Raw genomic sequence first — 14,126 nt, 5'->3', positions numbered from 1 at the left:
CGAGCTCAGCTCGAGATTTTGCATTTTTCAAACATTTCTGAGAATGACTGTAAAAGACTCAGAGGGCTTTAGTCAAGGAATGAACCATCACACCACCGGGCATCTCTGTGCCACATATCTTGAATGATATTGATTTTGAGGATCTTGCCTCTGTTTTGCTCAATCTCTGGGGGCTCCTCAAGATTTTTGTGCTGTAATGAATAGTGCAGGATTATATAACTGCAAGTCATCACCTCCCTATCAATCTATCAAGGCATCTGAACCTATTGAAAATGGGGTCCCACAAGCAAACATGTGCACAGCTGATTGACACAGATCACTTGAGGCCATACTTAGATCATTCTCAGCACGCGGAAACCAGAGTCAACTTCACAGGCTACCTTTACAGTAACTTGATGTCCAGGCATAATTTTCCATGTGTAAGGCAATCAATGTTAACCCTGGGTATTCTGGATTTGAAGTGTAGTATTGATTGAAGGTAGTTTTCACTTTTCCTTCAGCCAAGTGAAGTGACCTCATCAAAACCAGCCAAAACAAAATTTCACAATGCAAGCCTCAACTTGTGGTCCCTTTTCCGTAACTGAATGGTGATGAGATTTGTCAGACTCCAGAAATCGGATGATCAAGTTCATGCGGCCCTGAGACTCAGATAAACAAAATGTACTCAGCAGGGTGACCGGGGCCTGCTCGGGGCCGAGCTATCATGAATCAACACTTGCACAGCGTCACATCGCCGATCGGTATTCATGTCATTGTCAAGACAGTCATCGTCATCATCGTACACTCTCTCTACTCAAACTACACATCAAACCACACCTTTCTTGAAATTTGTTGTCAAGCACGCTTCAAAACATGTCGTATGGAAACAATCAGGGTAACGGTCATTCGCCTTTGAAAGTCATCTACAACCAAGCTAGCACTGACGTCCCGTGGAAACCTGTCAGGCTACGGTTACGGTCCACCTCCTGGAGCCCCTCCTACTAGTGGATATGCCCCTCCTGGCGGTGGTTATGCCCCCCCACCCGGTGGACCTCCGAGCGGCGGATATGGCCCCCCATCTGGTGGCCCTCCCGGTAGTGGATATGGCCCTCCACATGGTGGACCGCCTGGCGGAGGTCACGCTCCTCCCCCCGGTGGCCCTCCCGGCGGAGGATATGGTGATCAAATGGGGCCGCCTGGTGGAGGATACGGAAACTCGGCACCTCCACCATCGCATCAGACGCGTCCAGGCAGTGTGCATCGCCCAAGGCCACCGAGCCAAAACATTGATCCGCAACTAAGAACGTGGTTTTCGGCCGTTGACCGGGATCGGAGCAACTCCATTAGTGCCATTGAACTGCAACAAGCCCTGGTGAATGGCGATTGGACACCGTTTGACCTAGATACGGTCAAAATGCTAAGTGAGTCGGTATCAGTTGTGCTTGTCATCATTCCAATCAGCTGAAGCTCGGATGTCATACAACTTAGTGAACATCTTCGATACCGATCGAAGTGGTACAGTTGGCTTCGAGGAATTCGCTGGTCTTTGGAAGTACATCAAGGATTGGTAAGCTCCACCGATTCCCCAGTCATGATCTGGGATTGTATAGTTGCTTATGATACGTGCCATCACAACTCTGTTCGCCAACAACATTTAGGCAAGGTGTGTTCCGGCACTTTGACGCCGATAGATCTGGTACCATCGCTGGTCACGAGCTTCGCAATGCCTTGGATCAGGTACACCTTTTGGTCTTACTTATATTTGAAGCGTTGCAGGAACCTAACCCAGAACCATCTCTTATCTCTACAACGTAGTTTGGGTTCCGCCTTCCTCCCCACTTACTTCAGTTATTGGAAAGAAAGTACGGTGAGTGGATTTACAATGAGAGATTCCGTGCCTATTCCCCTTCGGTACTATCTCTCCCATATGAAGATAAGCATGTTCGTTCATAATTTCACCCCAAACCATGTTGTATGATCCGATGCAATGGTCCGTGTGAGTGGACGCTGAAATACAATCTTTTGGCTCGCACTATGTAGTGATGAGTCCCGCTAAAGGCACAGGTTCATTACCGTCACGAAACAATCCAGAAGGGGGTATCACATTCGGTGAGTGAAGATCTTATCTCGATAGACATAATCTTACAGCAGTCCCTGACCAAATCACAAATTCTTTTTGAGAATCTGATAGATCGCTTTGTCCGATGGTAATACCGGTTCCGCTCAATGACCTATCTCTACGTGTCGTCCTCTTCGCAGTCTTTCGTATTCTACTCAAAGCAATCCTGATTGAACATGCAAGGCAGCGGGCCGATGTACTGATAGGATCAGTCTGACAAATAAAGCTCTGGCCCAGAGCAAGATTTGATGCTCAATCCATAAACTGACATCTGAAATGTGTTGAATCTTATGCTAAACAGCTGCGTGGTAGTCAAAGCTCTCACCGAATCCTTCCAACGGGCCGATACTGACAAGGATGGCTGGATCCAACTTTCATACGAGCAATTCTTACAGATGGCACTTGAGGTCTGTACTATGCTTCATCAATCTATATTGTCGTCGCTAAAACCATTCCTTTGATATCCTTTTCAGGCCCCGTGAACACAAGCTCAATGGTTGAAAGAGCGGGTCTTCTCAATTATGCCTGAAAGCATCGTGAAGTCATTCTGTTTGTACATGTCAAACACCCAGGATGGTTGCCAGAACTAGTGGCTGAAGTGCCATACGATCTCAGCCACACCTTGTAGTCAAACCCTTGTACCATTTTTATACGCCAGTGGTGGATATCGTCATGCTAGGAAATGAAGCCTGTCACGTAGCAATCACAGTGCTTTGCAGATTACTTCTGAATACTTGTACGTAACAAAAAACATGCGCCATATGAAAAGAGCCTTGCAAGTCACACTTCAATCAGCTTGAGCATCATACAAACCCATTGGTAAGGTTCTCCCTGGCTTGACTACACTGAATGTCAACTTTAATAGTAGAGTTGGAGAGAGCATAACTGTAATTTATGGGGACCTTAGCCCAATCATGGTTGCTCAGAGAAGAGGCGCGCGTTGAGAGATGATTGTAAGAAACTATAAGATGTTTGAGTTAGATTTTACGCATCAATAATCAAAATCAAGAAAGAAAGCAGACACAAAGACGATGCGAAGACAGTGAAGAGAGCGTGAGTTTAGATGGTAGAGACTTTCAACCCAGGTGTGGACTCAGAGTATGCAGCTGGTGGGAGTCGATGATTATAAGAAATTATACAAGATGTCTGAGTAAAGAAGTGTTGGTCATTTACGGTTCGCAAAACACAAGATGGCTTCGGGTATCTATATTACTTTGGGTGACTCGTGAAATATCAAGACGAAAGGAAGGAAGGGAAACAAGCCCATTGAAGGGTCAAGAAGGAAAGAAAGGCAAAGAAGAGCGTTCCGCAGATGCCCCAGTCTCGACAAAATTCCAAAAACCAGGAAAGACAGGATATAATCGCCGGGGACCACCTGTTTCAATTCATCAAACGTGCATTTGACCGTCTGACTTCGTTTATTCATTGCAAGAGAAAGTCCCTTGGTGAGGACTTTGTGTGGCCATTGATTGATATGAACTATTACCATGCGTGTTCCTTTGATGAATCAAATGGTTATGTCAGATTGATGAGATAGCCCAGTATTTTGATCAACTTACTTTGAAGTCCCAGTTGTTGTGCCATCCACACATTGTGTTTGATGAGACTCTTGTGGTTGTAGATCCGTGTATATATCCACCAAGCCCACCAATTTCTCCTTGTGGGATGATCCCTCAGGAGTGTTTGGTGGTCCATCGGTACTATGTGCTCTCAAGACCTCCGACCCTAGCTGATTAAGCGGTTCAAGCAAATTGCTTGCTCTGAAGACCTCCAATCCTCGCTGATCAAGTGGTTCATGGGAACTTCGTGCTGTCAAGATCTCCGACCCTAGCTTACCAAGCGGTTCATCGGAGCTACGTGATCTCATGGTCTCCGGTCCTTGCTTGTCGAAATGCCCCACAGAGCTAGGTACTTTACAGCGTCCAATCCAATAATGAGTGCTTGCATTGAAATCTGCGTGACTTGACTTTTTTTTGCTACAACGCGCAATCAGATTTACAAGAATACTACATCATTGCCAATCATCGTCAACTGTTTACTCGAGAGGTAGAATTTGGAAGGAATGTTTCGAAATTGTCTACGCACATGTTTCCCAAGATTGCTGGGGGTAAATGCAATCCCTATTTAATGAAAGTATCAGCAAATCATGGCAGATCAATGAATCATCCAGGAAAAATCAACCTACAACTAAAGTAAGTCTTATCCACTTGGCGTCTTTCAAGAATCCATCACCCCTAAAGCAAAGCTAAAAGTATGCATAGTGAATCAGAAAACTTTCACGCAGATTAAGCTTGGTATCAAACAGATAGAATTCGGGATCACAGTCACTGACTTGAGCGGTAAGTATGGCAAGTTCTGAGAAGGTAGCAAGAAACCAAGCGACGGCCTGCAACAGAATGGCTCTCCTGCTATTTTGGCTTTTGAAGAATTTTCTTTCTAGTTTTTCACATGATTCACCTTCAACATCCTTCAAAGCACAGCATAGTTTTCTCTCGAATTCAGATTGTGTATAAATATATCTAAGAGAGTAGATGAACAGCGGGATATAAAGCTTGCGAGTAGATAAGAGAAAAAAACCGTTACTCTTGAGACCTCTCAATCATAGAGGAAAACGGGAATCTTAGGATTTACCAAATTGAGGAGGATCAAGATCGCATAATAACAGATGATTCCATGTCGCGTTGAGCGAGCAACTTGATGCTGGTGCGAGGCAGAGTAAGGACAATGAGTGGATGATGTACATGGAGAGTGAAAATCAGATGATAGATCCACTTGACTCACGATATGAGACAACATAGCCTTTGCTGGTGCCAACTGCTTCAACATGACAAGGGGGCTATATGTTTTGGGGTTGAATTGAGGTGCTTTAGAATGAAGGTCATCTACAATACCGTGCAAAATTGATTTTGCTTTATTGTACTCCGTATTGGCGCCGATGTAGCAGTACAGCACAAAGACTTAGATTTCAATTAAGGTGAAGATAAGCTCTTCAGTCCTACGGATGAAGATTAAGGGATATAGATAAACTCGTTGAAGAAACTGACAAATTGAAACCACTACGACTGCGACATAAGTCGTGTTCATACCCCATCGGACGATCGGATTCAAAGTTGTCTTGGAAGCTTTGTCTCTGGTGACCCTTGATGGCGATGTGTGCAGATGGGCGGCGCAGTGGCAGGCGCAGACCCAGACAAAGGCTATTTGCGGATAAAAATGGGATCATAAGCATGAGGTCGATCCGAGTTCAGGCTTAAAGGACTTTAATGCGCGCACCTGATCCGAAAGAAACACGCGCGAGACAATGACCATCAGAAACTACTTTGAAGACTGATAGAAAAGATGAAGTATAGCTCTTCTCATTTACGTGCAACTCACCAAGAACCAATCTCGGCCACAAGGAACTTGCAACCGAAGAGAATTATTTCCCCAGACATATCTATCTTTCCAGCCGAGCTTAGCTGCAAAAGGATGATGTCCACGATAACCACTGAGTAGGCATCAATTCGACGGATCAATGCGAAAGTGGTCTGTGAGAAGGCGGTAACTCGAATTTTGAGGGCAAACACTCATACATAAAAGTAGGAGGCTTAGAGCACCCACTATGGTTGCGGTAACTCGGTGATTTATCGTAAGTTTAGTGCTAAAATCTAGACAGGTCCACTATGGACCTGTTTTAGACTTGCAGTCCCTACGACTGCATCAAATCTTGCTTTCCCCATGTTTAAATCTACGAACAGCTACGACTTGATTTATCGTAGGATAATCGGTCAACAACTGTAGTTTTCAAAACCCCAAACTACAAAACATCACAATTCATTCCTTCAAACCTCATCCTCAAACTTCAACACCTGAACTTCAAAGTTCGAATTTTAAAACTCATTCAAAATCGACGTTCGAATTTCGATTCGTATCTGGCATTTGGTGCGAAGTAGTCATTGTAAAGTTGCTGACCGCGAGCAACACGGTCTCCATCTATACGTATACGAGTATGAGGAAGGGGTGGCGGTGGTGGGAGCTCATTGAAGAGGCCGTCAAAGACCAACTGGTCATAGTCCTGCTGCTCGTCATCGTTGTTTGAAGACTTCAAAAGACGTTCGATTTCTTTTTCAAGGAGCTCGGAGCAGGCATTTGGTGATTTTTTTTGGATGAAATTTATGAAAGATAAGTTATTTCATTTCAAAATTAGACCACTGTGGATCTGGTCGATCCACAGTGATTTATCTTTGGTAAAGCAGATGTTACATCATCCCATAGTGGAATTCATGCGTTTAACAATTTAGTTGTTACACGCATCATCAAATTTGGCGCTCAGGAACGCAAAATCTACGATAAATCATGCCCACCATAGTGGGTGCTCTTACACAAAGGCCATAGTGCTAGTACCAAGCTTATCAAATCAGCGAACTCGATTTGGATTAAACCAACTTTTTTTACAAAGGTTCACTGTGCGGTTAGTCAAGAGATACTTTGTTCAACGAGGCTGGCGGAGACACGCACTCCGTGAGAATGAATACAACTTCCATCCATGTGCTAGTAGGCGTAAGCGCAGAAGATTTAAAGCTTGCAGTAACATGCTAGCTCTCCAAGAACGAAGACTTATTAGTTCATCTGACCACCGGTAAATATATATAAGCAAGACTCAAATTTACACTACACATAAGACCATTGTAAACCACTGCATCGCGCTGACCCAGTGTGCCAGCGGAGTAAGCTGTCATGATCATAGAATCAGCAAGTCTAACGAAGGACACAGAAAATCAATACCCTTACGTTCAGGAGACCCAGGAAGTGCTGAGCCACCGCATCGTACGGATTGAGGTTGGAGGGAATCTGGAGGATAAAGTTGAGGACTTCTCGCTCTTGCGGGTCCATCGTGCTAACTCGGGATGTGAGCATATCACGAGGTCTGGAAGTACAATAATAAAGTTCGTAATTTATGGACAAAGAGCATCACCACCGTGGTGAGCAAATTAGCCCGATTCGATTGTCTGTAATTCCCCAGACAACGGAGGAGTGAAAGCTGTATTCCCATAATTGTGTAAAATCCCAAAAGCTTTGCGCACCGTACAGCGATTTGGCGAGATTATCTATAATATAAAGGCACAAGGCTTAACAACGAAGCACTGTTGCATTCGCCGTGCCCGCCCCTCAACTTCTCCAATCATGATCTCATGATTCCCAGCCAGAGCGACCATCAACTCACAACGAAGCACCGTCGCATTCGCCGTGCCCGCCCCTCATCTTCCCTAATCATGACCTCATGATCCCCATCCAGAGCGACCATCAACTCGCTTTCATTCATCCGTCGACACCCCCTTATTCAATCGTGTCTCACACGTCCTGCATACCTTTCCCTCCCAACACAAACGCTATGAATACTACATCCCTTGCAAACAACAGGGCCATGCTACCCAATTACCAATGCATCCAGTCTGATTTGATTCCTATATCGCCCATTCTACAAAGTTTTGCGGAGGCCCTCGATGTCACGAACCAATGTGGTCCATTTCGCCCACGCTCGCTACCAATCGATGTTAGACCACCAAACTCAACACCTATTGACCGTCTATACAACTTGGCCAGCTCATCCAGACACGCCCGCTCTGGACATTTTTGATCAACTGTCTGCAGCTAAATTGCTGACATATGATGCCAATAATCGAAATTCTGACCCAGGCATCCTCTCTTCAACCAGCAGACCCTGACGTGGGCGTATCAGATGTGCTCTTACATTGCCTCCAACCTCGACTTCTGTCCATGTTAAATAGCAGAGTTTTCTCATCAATAACCTGCCAAATAATAAATCGCTACCAACAAAGTGCAACATACCTTCGCTCCCGATAAACGATCAAAACAGCAATTCCTCACAACTATGCGATCCCACCTTTCTGCTGGATTACCTCTACGTTTCAGCTGCCTCTTCTGGACCAGAGAACAAGTATGTAGATCCCATTTACAAACTGGCTCTGATACTGACATTGCCTCACAGGTCGATTCGAATGATCCTAGCCCTAATTCAATATACAAACACTTCCAGAGTGACGTGATCTTGGATCGCGGTACCCTCACAGGCATAAAAATTCTCATCGCTACCAAATCGGCTAATACGCAAATCAAGAAAAATCACGCATACAAAATCGAGGGTCCAGTCTCAGCAGGATGCGATACCGTCTCAACTCTTTTCGAGGAACCAGAAAACACAATCATTATAGATTCCGCCGAAATTCGTCTCCATCCACTTCTCAACAAGGTCACCGCGCAAGGAGTTGGCCAAATACTGGAATGGTCTCTGCGTCGCGTGCCACACGACCGCACCGCGATTGAAGTCATCAAAGTCCTTCACCGCGGCAAGGAGACAACGGTGAGACGAACATTTGCCCGCTTGAATCCCACCACGAGGCTAATTATTACCTTACAGGGCAAGCGCCGGGTAGATTTTTGTGCCAATTATCTGATAGACAATAACATCGCCTCAGGCTTAACACTCGACGACCTGTCAGTCGGCAATCTCATTGCATTGCGCGGCAATGTGGTTGGTCACCATGCAGAAACCAACACCTGGGATATAAATGTGCGCTTTAACACTCTGATTCTCCGATTTCAACCGCTGACCGTATATAACAGACCACAGAGATCTTCATGATTCGACCTCCAGACCAGCGAAGGCCCAAGTCGAGACCAATCAGGCAGCCGGCGAAGCGGAGCAGACGCCTGCGAGGCCTGGCCCCCGTCAGGTCTTGAAAAGCATCCCATCCTGGCTTAGTGTGCTTTTGATGTTATCACTTTGTAAAAATTTCGTCTTCACGTCCTTCAATTGTACATACATTCTCAGCCATGTGTAAATTTTCGCGAAATCGATTGTGACTCGGGGCCAGCATTGACCAGGGCTTTTGTGTCATAAAGCATGTTACCCGACCCTCCCCTCTCAAATGCAAAGCATTTTGTGTGTTTTCTCTGGGACCACCGCGAGGACCCCAGATATCATCATTCGTTGGTCATCCAAGATCTAGAACAATGCTAAATCCCTGACAATCTGAACACAGAAGGGAACCACTTTCTCAGTAGGGACATGCGACGTTTGGGCTGGAGTAAGACCTCATCAATTGCGTCTCAACAATAATCGAATAATTAAAACTGACCTGTGCAACGCTGAGACCAATGGATACCAGGCCACGCTCACGTCATGGGATCAAGCAGTTGACGCTCAAGGATACCCGCTGGCCTTCGCTAGATATTCATTGAACGGGTCCTGATTGTGACCCATTGGGTACTAGGAAGAGGTGGAAGGAACCAACCGTTAGTCGTCATTAAAATCAGTAGTCCATATTAGAATGCAGAGCTGACTACCCACGTCCCCGATTGCTATTGGAAGCTGTTCTATTCTTGAACGCTAGCCTTTGATCGAATGGGCCTGAGACTGTTCCTGAATCTGGGGCGTCAGCTCGACGCGTAGACCAACGCCATTTCAATGACATATCGCAGTATGAGTCTCGCCTTTGAGCGGTTCGACTTCCGGATCTTTAGGTTGGCACGCCATTTGCCTCTCAACAATAATAACAACGGAATCAGTTTGCCGGTCTCTTATATAAGACCAGCCGAAGTATTAAACATTCCACACTTCGAATCTATCACTTCCGCATACGTTACAAACTGGAACCACACCATTACACTGTCCAACGCATAACACTCACTGTGTAACTGTCTCCGCTCGGCTCTGCCCGTACCTCATCAGCTTCCGCCCCTGAATCACACTGAACAATATCATGTCTGGAAGCAATACGCCATCAAAAAAGTCTCACCCATTGAACGTTTCAGGCGTAGTCGAAGTTTCAGAGATAGTACGTTCCAATTCGGCTTACGTAGCCAGCTGATACTAACACACCATGAAAGCTTGCTTCACTCAACAACCTAAGCTTTACCTGGAGGAACTCAACCGTCTCTATCACGTGCAATGGATGGGACAACGCCAACGAACGTGAATACAATGGTATCTTGACCGGCTATTCGGCCACTGAGCACGAAGTCGGCGACGAACGATGCTACACAATCAAAGGTCGGATGATCCCAGCACCCGACTGTGCGGACTTTCAAATCTACTTCGATCCAATCCACAAGATCGATTCAGGCCCATCAGAGACATTTATTGGGAGGCTACACGACAACACGGCAGCTTCAGGTTTCGGCATAGTAGCAGCAAAGACGGAGATAGCCGACCTCAACTCCGATGCGGCAATTTTGGTGTTTGTCATGAAACATACGGACTACAGACCAGAGGTCAGGTTTCCCTGCGTTGTGCAAAGCGTATGTTGCACTAATTAATTCATTTGTGGCCACAGGACAAGTCAACTCACGAATTCGAAGTCGAGTACCGTATGCGACCCACACCAAACTTGAAGAAGACCCAGGGCTTGATCCAGGAAGGTAAGGAGACCCTGGCCCATGGGTACATTGTCGATTGGAATGCAGAGCACAACCGTTGGATCGTGGATGTGAGTCCACATTTCGCATTTATTTAGATACTCTGGGTGCTCAGGCTGACTAAAGCGCATCGCCGAGGGCGCAAAGGTGACGGGGATTAACATTGCTAGCGGTCACCAGTCGGTTACCAAGAAGAAGGCGGCAGCCGGCGCTCAAGTAACGCCAACAGGTCGTGTGAAACCAGCTAAGTGAGTTGACGTTATTGCCTTGGCCGTTCATAGCTGATGTTGAAACCTCAGGCACAACAGCACGCCTACCAAGCCGGCCCCGGTTACGCCTAAAAAACGAACTGCCCCAGCAGGTAAGGCAAAAGGCCGTGTGAGGCCAGCGGCGGCTATAGCTGAAGATGGACCCGATGCGAACCTGGACGAGGGTGATGTAGTCGAAGAAGCCATCACCACACCGGTGAAGAAACGCGGCACGGCGAACACCAAGAGTAAGGGCCGTGCCCCAGCTCCGGTCGAGCAAGAGGAGGAGATTGACGAAGATAACTTCGACAACGAGTTCGAAGACGCTTTTGAGCCCCCCGCTCAAGGCACAAGTACTGGCCGTGGAACCCAAGCCGGTCGAGTACCGAGGCGTCCTCGAGGAGCGTGATGGAACCGCGGCCAAGTTTGTTTTGTTACCGTTTCATATGATCATTTTTGTCTTCCATGATGTCAGAGGCTCGAGATAATGTAGTACAAGTGTTATGGAACTGTTGTCTCTCTTTGGTGTGAAATGTAATTTGACCGTACCGCGATTTAGAGCTGGACCAAGTCAACAAAGTCCCTAGCCCAGCCAACAGAGCTAATTTGATTGGCCTGGCCTTTCGCAACCCCATGGAGCTCTCGATGCTTATAGGATGATGGGATGTACCCTGCCTCGGTCGATTTTGCAAATACTTGGCCCAGGCTCTATACTAGCCTTCTGGACTGGCCCGAATATAATCCTCTCACAGACTTCTCATCTGACTGATAAACGTTGGTGGTACGAGCTTGCGGCTACGTTACACCTCAAAGTCGCCTCAAACTATCTTCCGTGAACATCCTCGCATTCATTTTGATCAGGCAACGCGGCACCACTCAGAGAAGCTTGAATACGAAGGACGGCAAGCGCTCACGTTAATTTCAGCATCGCCAGCTTTTAGCATGGCGTCATTGTTTCCAGCCGCCTCCAACGGCCCTGCAGCTCGAAATCCATCACAGTTGTCGGAAGAAAGCTTGAGGACCCGGTTTCCAAACGAGATGCCTCTTGACATTGGCGACTGCGACGATCCCTGTACCGCATGTAACGCTTTGCATTGGCGCGGCGAACGCACACAAGACTACTGGAAAGCGGATGAAGCGAATTATTCAGCCTGTTGCCAGAAGCGGGCAGTCGCGTTACCAAGCGATGATCTGGAGAACAAACTGTCGCCTCAATTTCTCCAAGACCTGCTGACGGGCACTGACGAAGGTAGGCAGTCATCTTTCCAGGAGATGAGCAATGCTGACTTTGATAACTGCACAGATTCAAGGCACTTTTGCAAGCATATTCGAGCTTACAACAATGCTGTGTCTTTTACTTCAAATGGAGTGAAGACAGACAAGACGGTCGCCGGCAATGGAGGGACATGGACATACCGCATTTTTGGGCAATTGAGTCACAATATCGGCGCCCTGCTACCACCTGACGGGCAGCCTAAGAAATTCGCACAGATCTTCATGGGAGGTGATCAAGCCGATGGCGAAGCCGCTGCTCGGTCAAAAGCAGCGGGAGGCGGACTCCGACCAATTATCTTAAAGAAATTGCAACGCTTCTTATACGCAAAGAACCCGTTTGCCAAGCTTTATAAATCTTCCGAACAAGTGGCAAACGGGTCCCAAATCAGGACGATAAAAATCAAATCGCTGGCGATTGGGAACCGGGACAAAAATCGTTACAATTTCCCTACGTGTAATCAGGTTGCGGCAATAATAGAAGGAGACGGGGAAGTAGGATCTACTGATCGTGACATCATCCTACACAGGAAAAGCGGGCTGTTGCGGCGAATCTCAGAGCTGAACACAACCTATTTCGCCCTGAGGTACCCCGTCCTTTTCATGCATGGATCGCACGGATGGGACGAGCATTATCGCAATCCTGCTTCAAGGCGTGAGTTATTTCTCTGCCAACGATCCTTTATCAATATACCCTTTGACATATAACTGCGGGTTGAAACAGGTCCAACTGGCAAAGTTAGTCGATCCGAACATTGCGCGTATCAATTATTTGAACGTCCAGGCAAATTTTCGGCTATCCTCAGGGGGGGGCGTTTGTTGCAAGAATACGCGGTGGACATGTATACAGTGGGTCTCATCAAAGATTGAAGTATTTTCGTTTAAATCAACCCAAACTTCGCGCTGAACTGTACAACGGAGCTGCCGAAGGACTGCACAATGACGACTTCGCCATTGGCCGTAATATCATCTTGCCTTCCTCATTTGTTGGTGGGGCGAGGGCGATGCATGAACTTTATCACGATGCGATGTCTTTGGTCAAACGCTTTGGGCATCCAAGCCTTTTCATCACTATGACCGCTAATCCGAATTGGCCGGAGGTCACCCGGGCGCTGCTACCTGGCCAAAAGGCTGAAGACCGGCCTGATCTTCTCGCGAGAGTCTTTTACTTGAAGTTGCAAGAAATGCACAAAGACGTGAGGAAACGTGGGCGCTTGGGTAATTGCGTTTCAGATGTGCACACGGTTGAATTCCAAAAACGAGGCGCACCTCATGCTCACACAGTCTTGATTAACGACGCGGCTAGCACACCTCGGACGCCAGATGAGGTCGATCTGATTGTATCCGCGACGATCCCCGATCCGGTCGAGGATCCTGTTCTATACGAATTGGTGGTTCAGACTATGGTGCATGGTCCATGCGACCAGAGCAAGTCTTGCTGGAACGGGACAAAATGCAAATACGGATACCCTCAACCATTCAGCCCGGTGACTGCAATGACAGAGAGATCTTACCCTCAGTACAAACGACCGGATGATGGGCGAAGCTTCGTTAAAAACGGCACGACGTACACAAATAGAGATATTGTACCTTATAACCGGTTCCTGCTATTGAAATATCAGTGTCATATTAATGTGGAAATCGCGACAAGTATGAAATCTGTGAAGTACCTTTACAAATACATCGCGAAGGGGCATGACAGACAGGAGTTGGCGATGGAAAAAGAGGACGAGGTGACTGAGTTCGTCGATGGCCGGTATTTAGCAGCTCCGGAGGGTGAGTGATTATTGTCGACTGGACTGATACATTAGCTTACTTTACTTTGCAGCCATCGTCCGGCTGTTACAGATGCCACTATCCGGTAATCACCCGGCGGTCAATCGGCTGGCCTTACACGACGAGCATACAAACATGGTTTATTTTCGCGACAACCAGGCTCTGAGGGCGGCGATCGACACGGGCAGAGCGGCAAGAACGACATTGTCAGAGTTCTTCAGGATGGCCAACTTGGATCAATTGGTGGAAAGGACAACTTTCACCGTGCGAAGCTTACTTTACACCGAAATGACAGATTATTATTGGTGGAACAA

General features: G+C 46.9%; 5 protein-coding genes across 5 annotated transcripts; 3 read left to right on the top strand and 2 right to left on the bottom strand.

Annotated features, from left to right (window-relative positions):
- Positions 1-775: 775 nt before the first annotated feature.
- On the top strand, positions 776-2,820 carry MELLADRAFT_117078 (uncharacterized protein; the record flags this gene model as incomplete). Its single annotated transcript, XM_007412224.1, has 9 exons — positions 776-874; positions 945-1,400; positions 1,468-1,546; positions 1,638-1,716; positions 1,795-1,846; positions 2,020-2,088; positions 2,171-2,186; positions 2,400-2,505; positions 2,572-2,820. 9 exons carry the CDS (start codon positions 853-855, stop codon positions 2,578-2,580), a joined length of 888 nt encoding a protein of 295 aa, XP_007412286.1.
- Positions 2,821-3,516: 696 nt separating this feature from the next.
- MELLADRAFT_88827 (uncharacterized protein) lies at positions 3,517-5,532 on the bottom strand (the record flags this gene model as incomplete). Its single annotated transcript, XM_007412168.1, has 9 exons — positions 3,517-3,595; positions 3,658-4,074; positions 4,184-4,218; positions 4,284-4,343; positions 4,431-4,649; positions 4,730-4,798; positions 4,880-5,055; positions 5,143-5,237; positions 5,474-5,532. 9 exons carry the CDS (start codon positions 5,530-5,532, stop codon positions 3,517-3,519), a joined length of 1,209 nt encoding a protein of 402 aa, XP_007412230.1.
- A 1,536-nt stretch (positions 5,533-7,068) lies between these two features.
- MELLADRAFT_108443 (uncharacterized protein) lies at positions 7,069-9,573 on the bottom strand (the record flags this gene model as incomplete). The annotated part of the gene is made up of 9 exons (XM_007412167.1): positions 7,069-7,185; positions 7,302-7,389; positions 7,518-7,729; positions 7,928-8,109; positions 8,168-8,199; positions 8,232-8,387; positions 8,711-8,865; positions 9,238-9,247; positions 9,443-9,573. 9 exons carry the CDS (start codon positions 9,571-9,573, stop codon positions 7,069-7,071), a joined length of 1,083 nt encoding a protein of 360 aa, XP_007412229.1.
- A 288-nt stretch (positions 9,574-9,861) lies between these two features.
- MELLADRAFT_64871 (uncharacterized protein) lies at positions 9,862-11,173 on the top strand (the record flags this gene model as incomplete). Its single annotated transcript, XM_007412225.1, has 5 exons — positions 9,862-9,936; positions 9,989-10,399; positions 10,435-10,587; positions 10,643-10,764; positions 10,825-11,173. The coding sequence occupies 5 exons, from the start codon at positions 9,862-9,864 to the stop codon at positions 11,171-11,173; spliced, it is 1,110 nt and encodes a 369-aa protein (XP_007412287.1).
- Positions 11,174-12,069: 896 nt separating this feature from the next.
- Positions 12,070-12,642, top strand: MELLADRAFT_28760 (uncharacterized protein; the record flags this gene model as incomplete). Its single annotated transcript, XM_007412226.1, has 1 exon — positions 12,070-12,642. A coding segment is annotated over one exon (573 nt), but the record flags the coding sequence as incomplete, so codon positions are not given.
- Between the last annotated feature and the right edge of the window lie 1,484 nt (positions 12,643-14,126).

The sequence above is a fragment of the Melampsora larici-populina genome (genome assembly GCF_000204055.1).
Source record: "Melampsora larici-populina 98AG31 unplaced genomic scaffold MELLAscaffold_29, whole genome shotgun sequence".
Classification (NCBI taxonomy): Eukaryota; Fungi; Basidiomycota; class Pucciniomycetes; order Pucciniales; family Melampsoraceae; genus Melampsora; species Melampsora laricis-populina.
The sequence above is the reverse complement of the archived record's forward strand: the minus strand, read 5'-3'. Positions and strand labels throughout refer to the sequence as shown.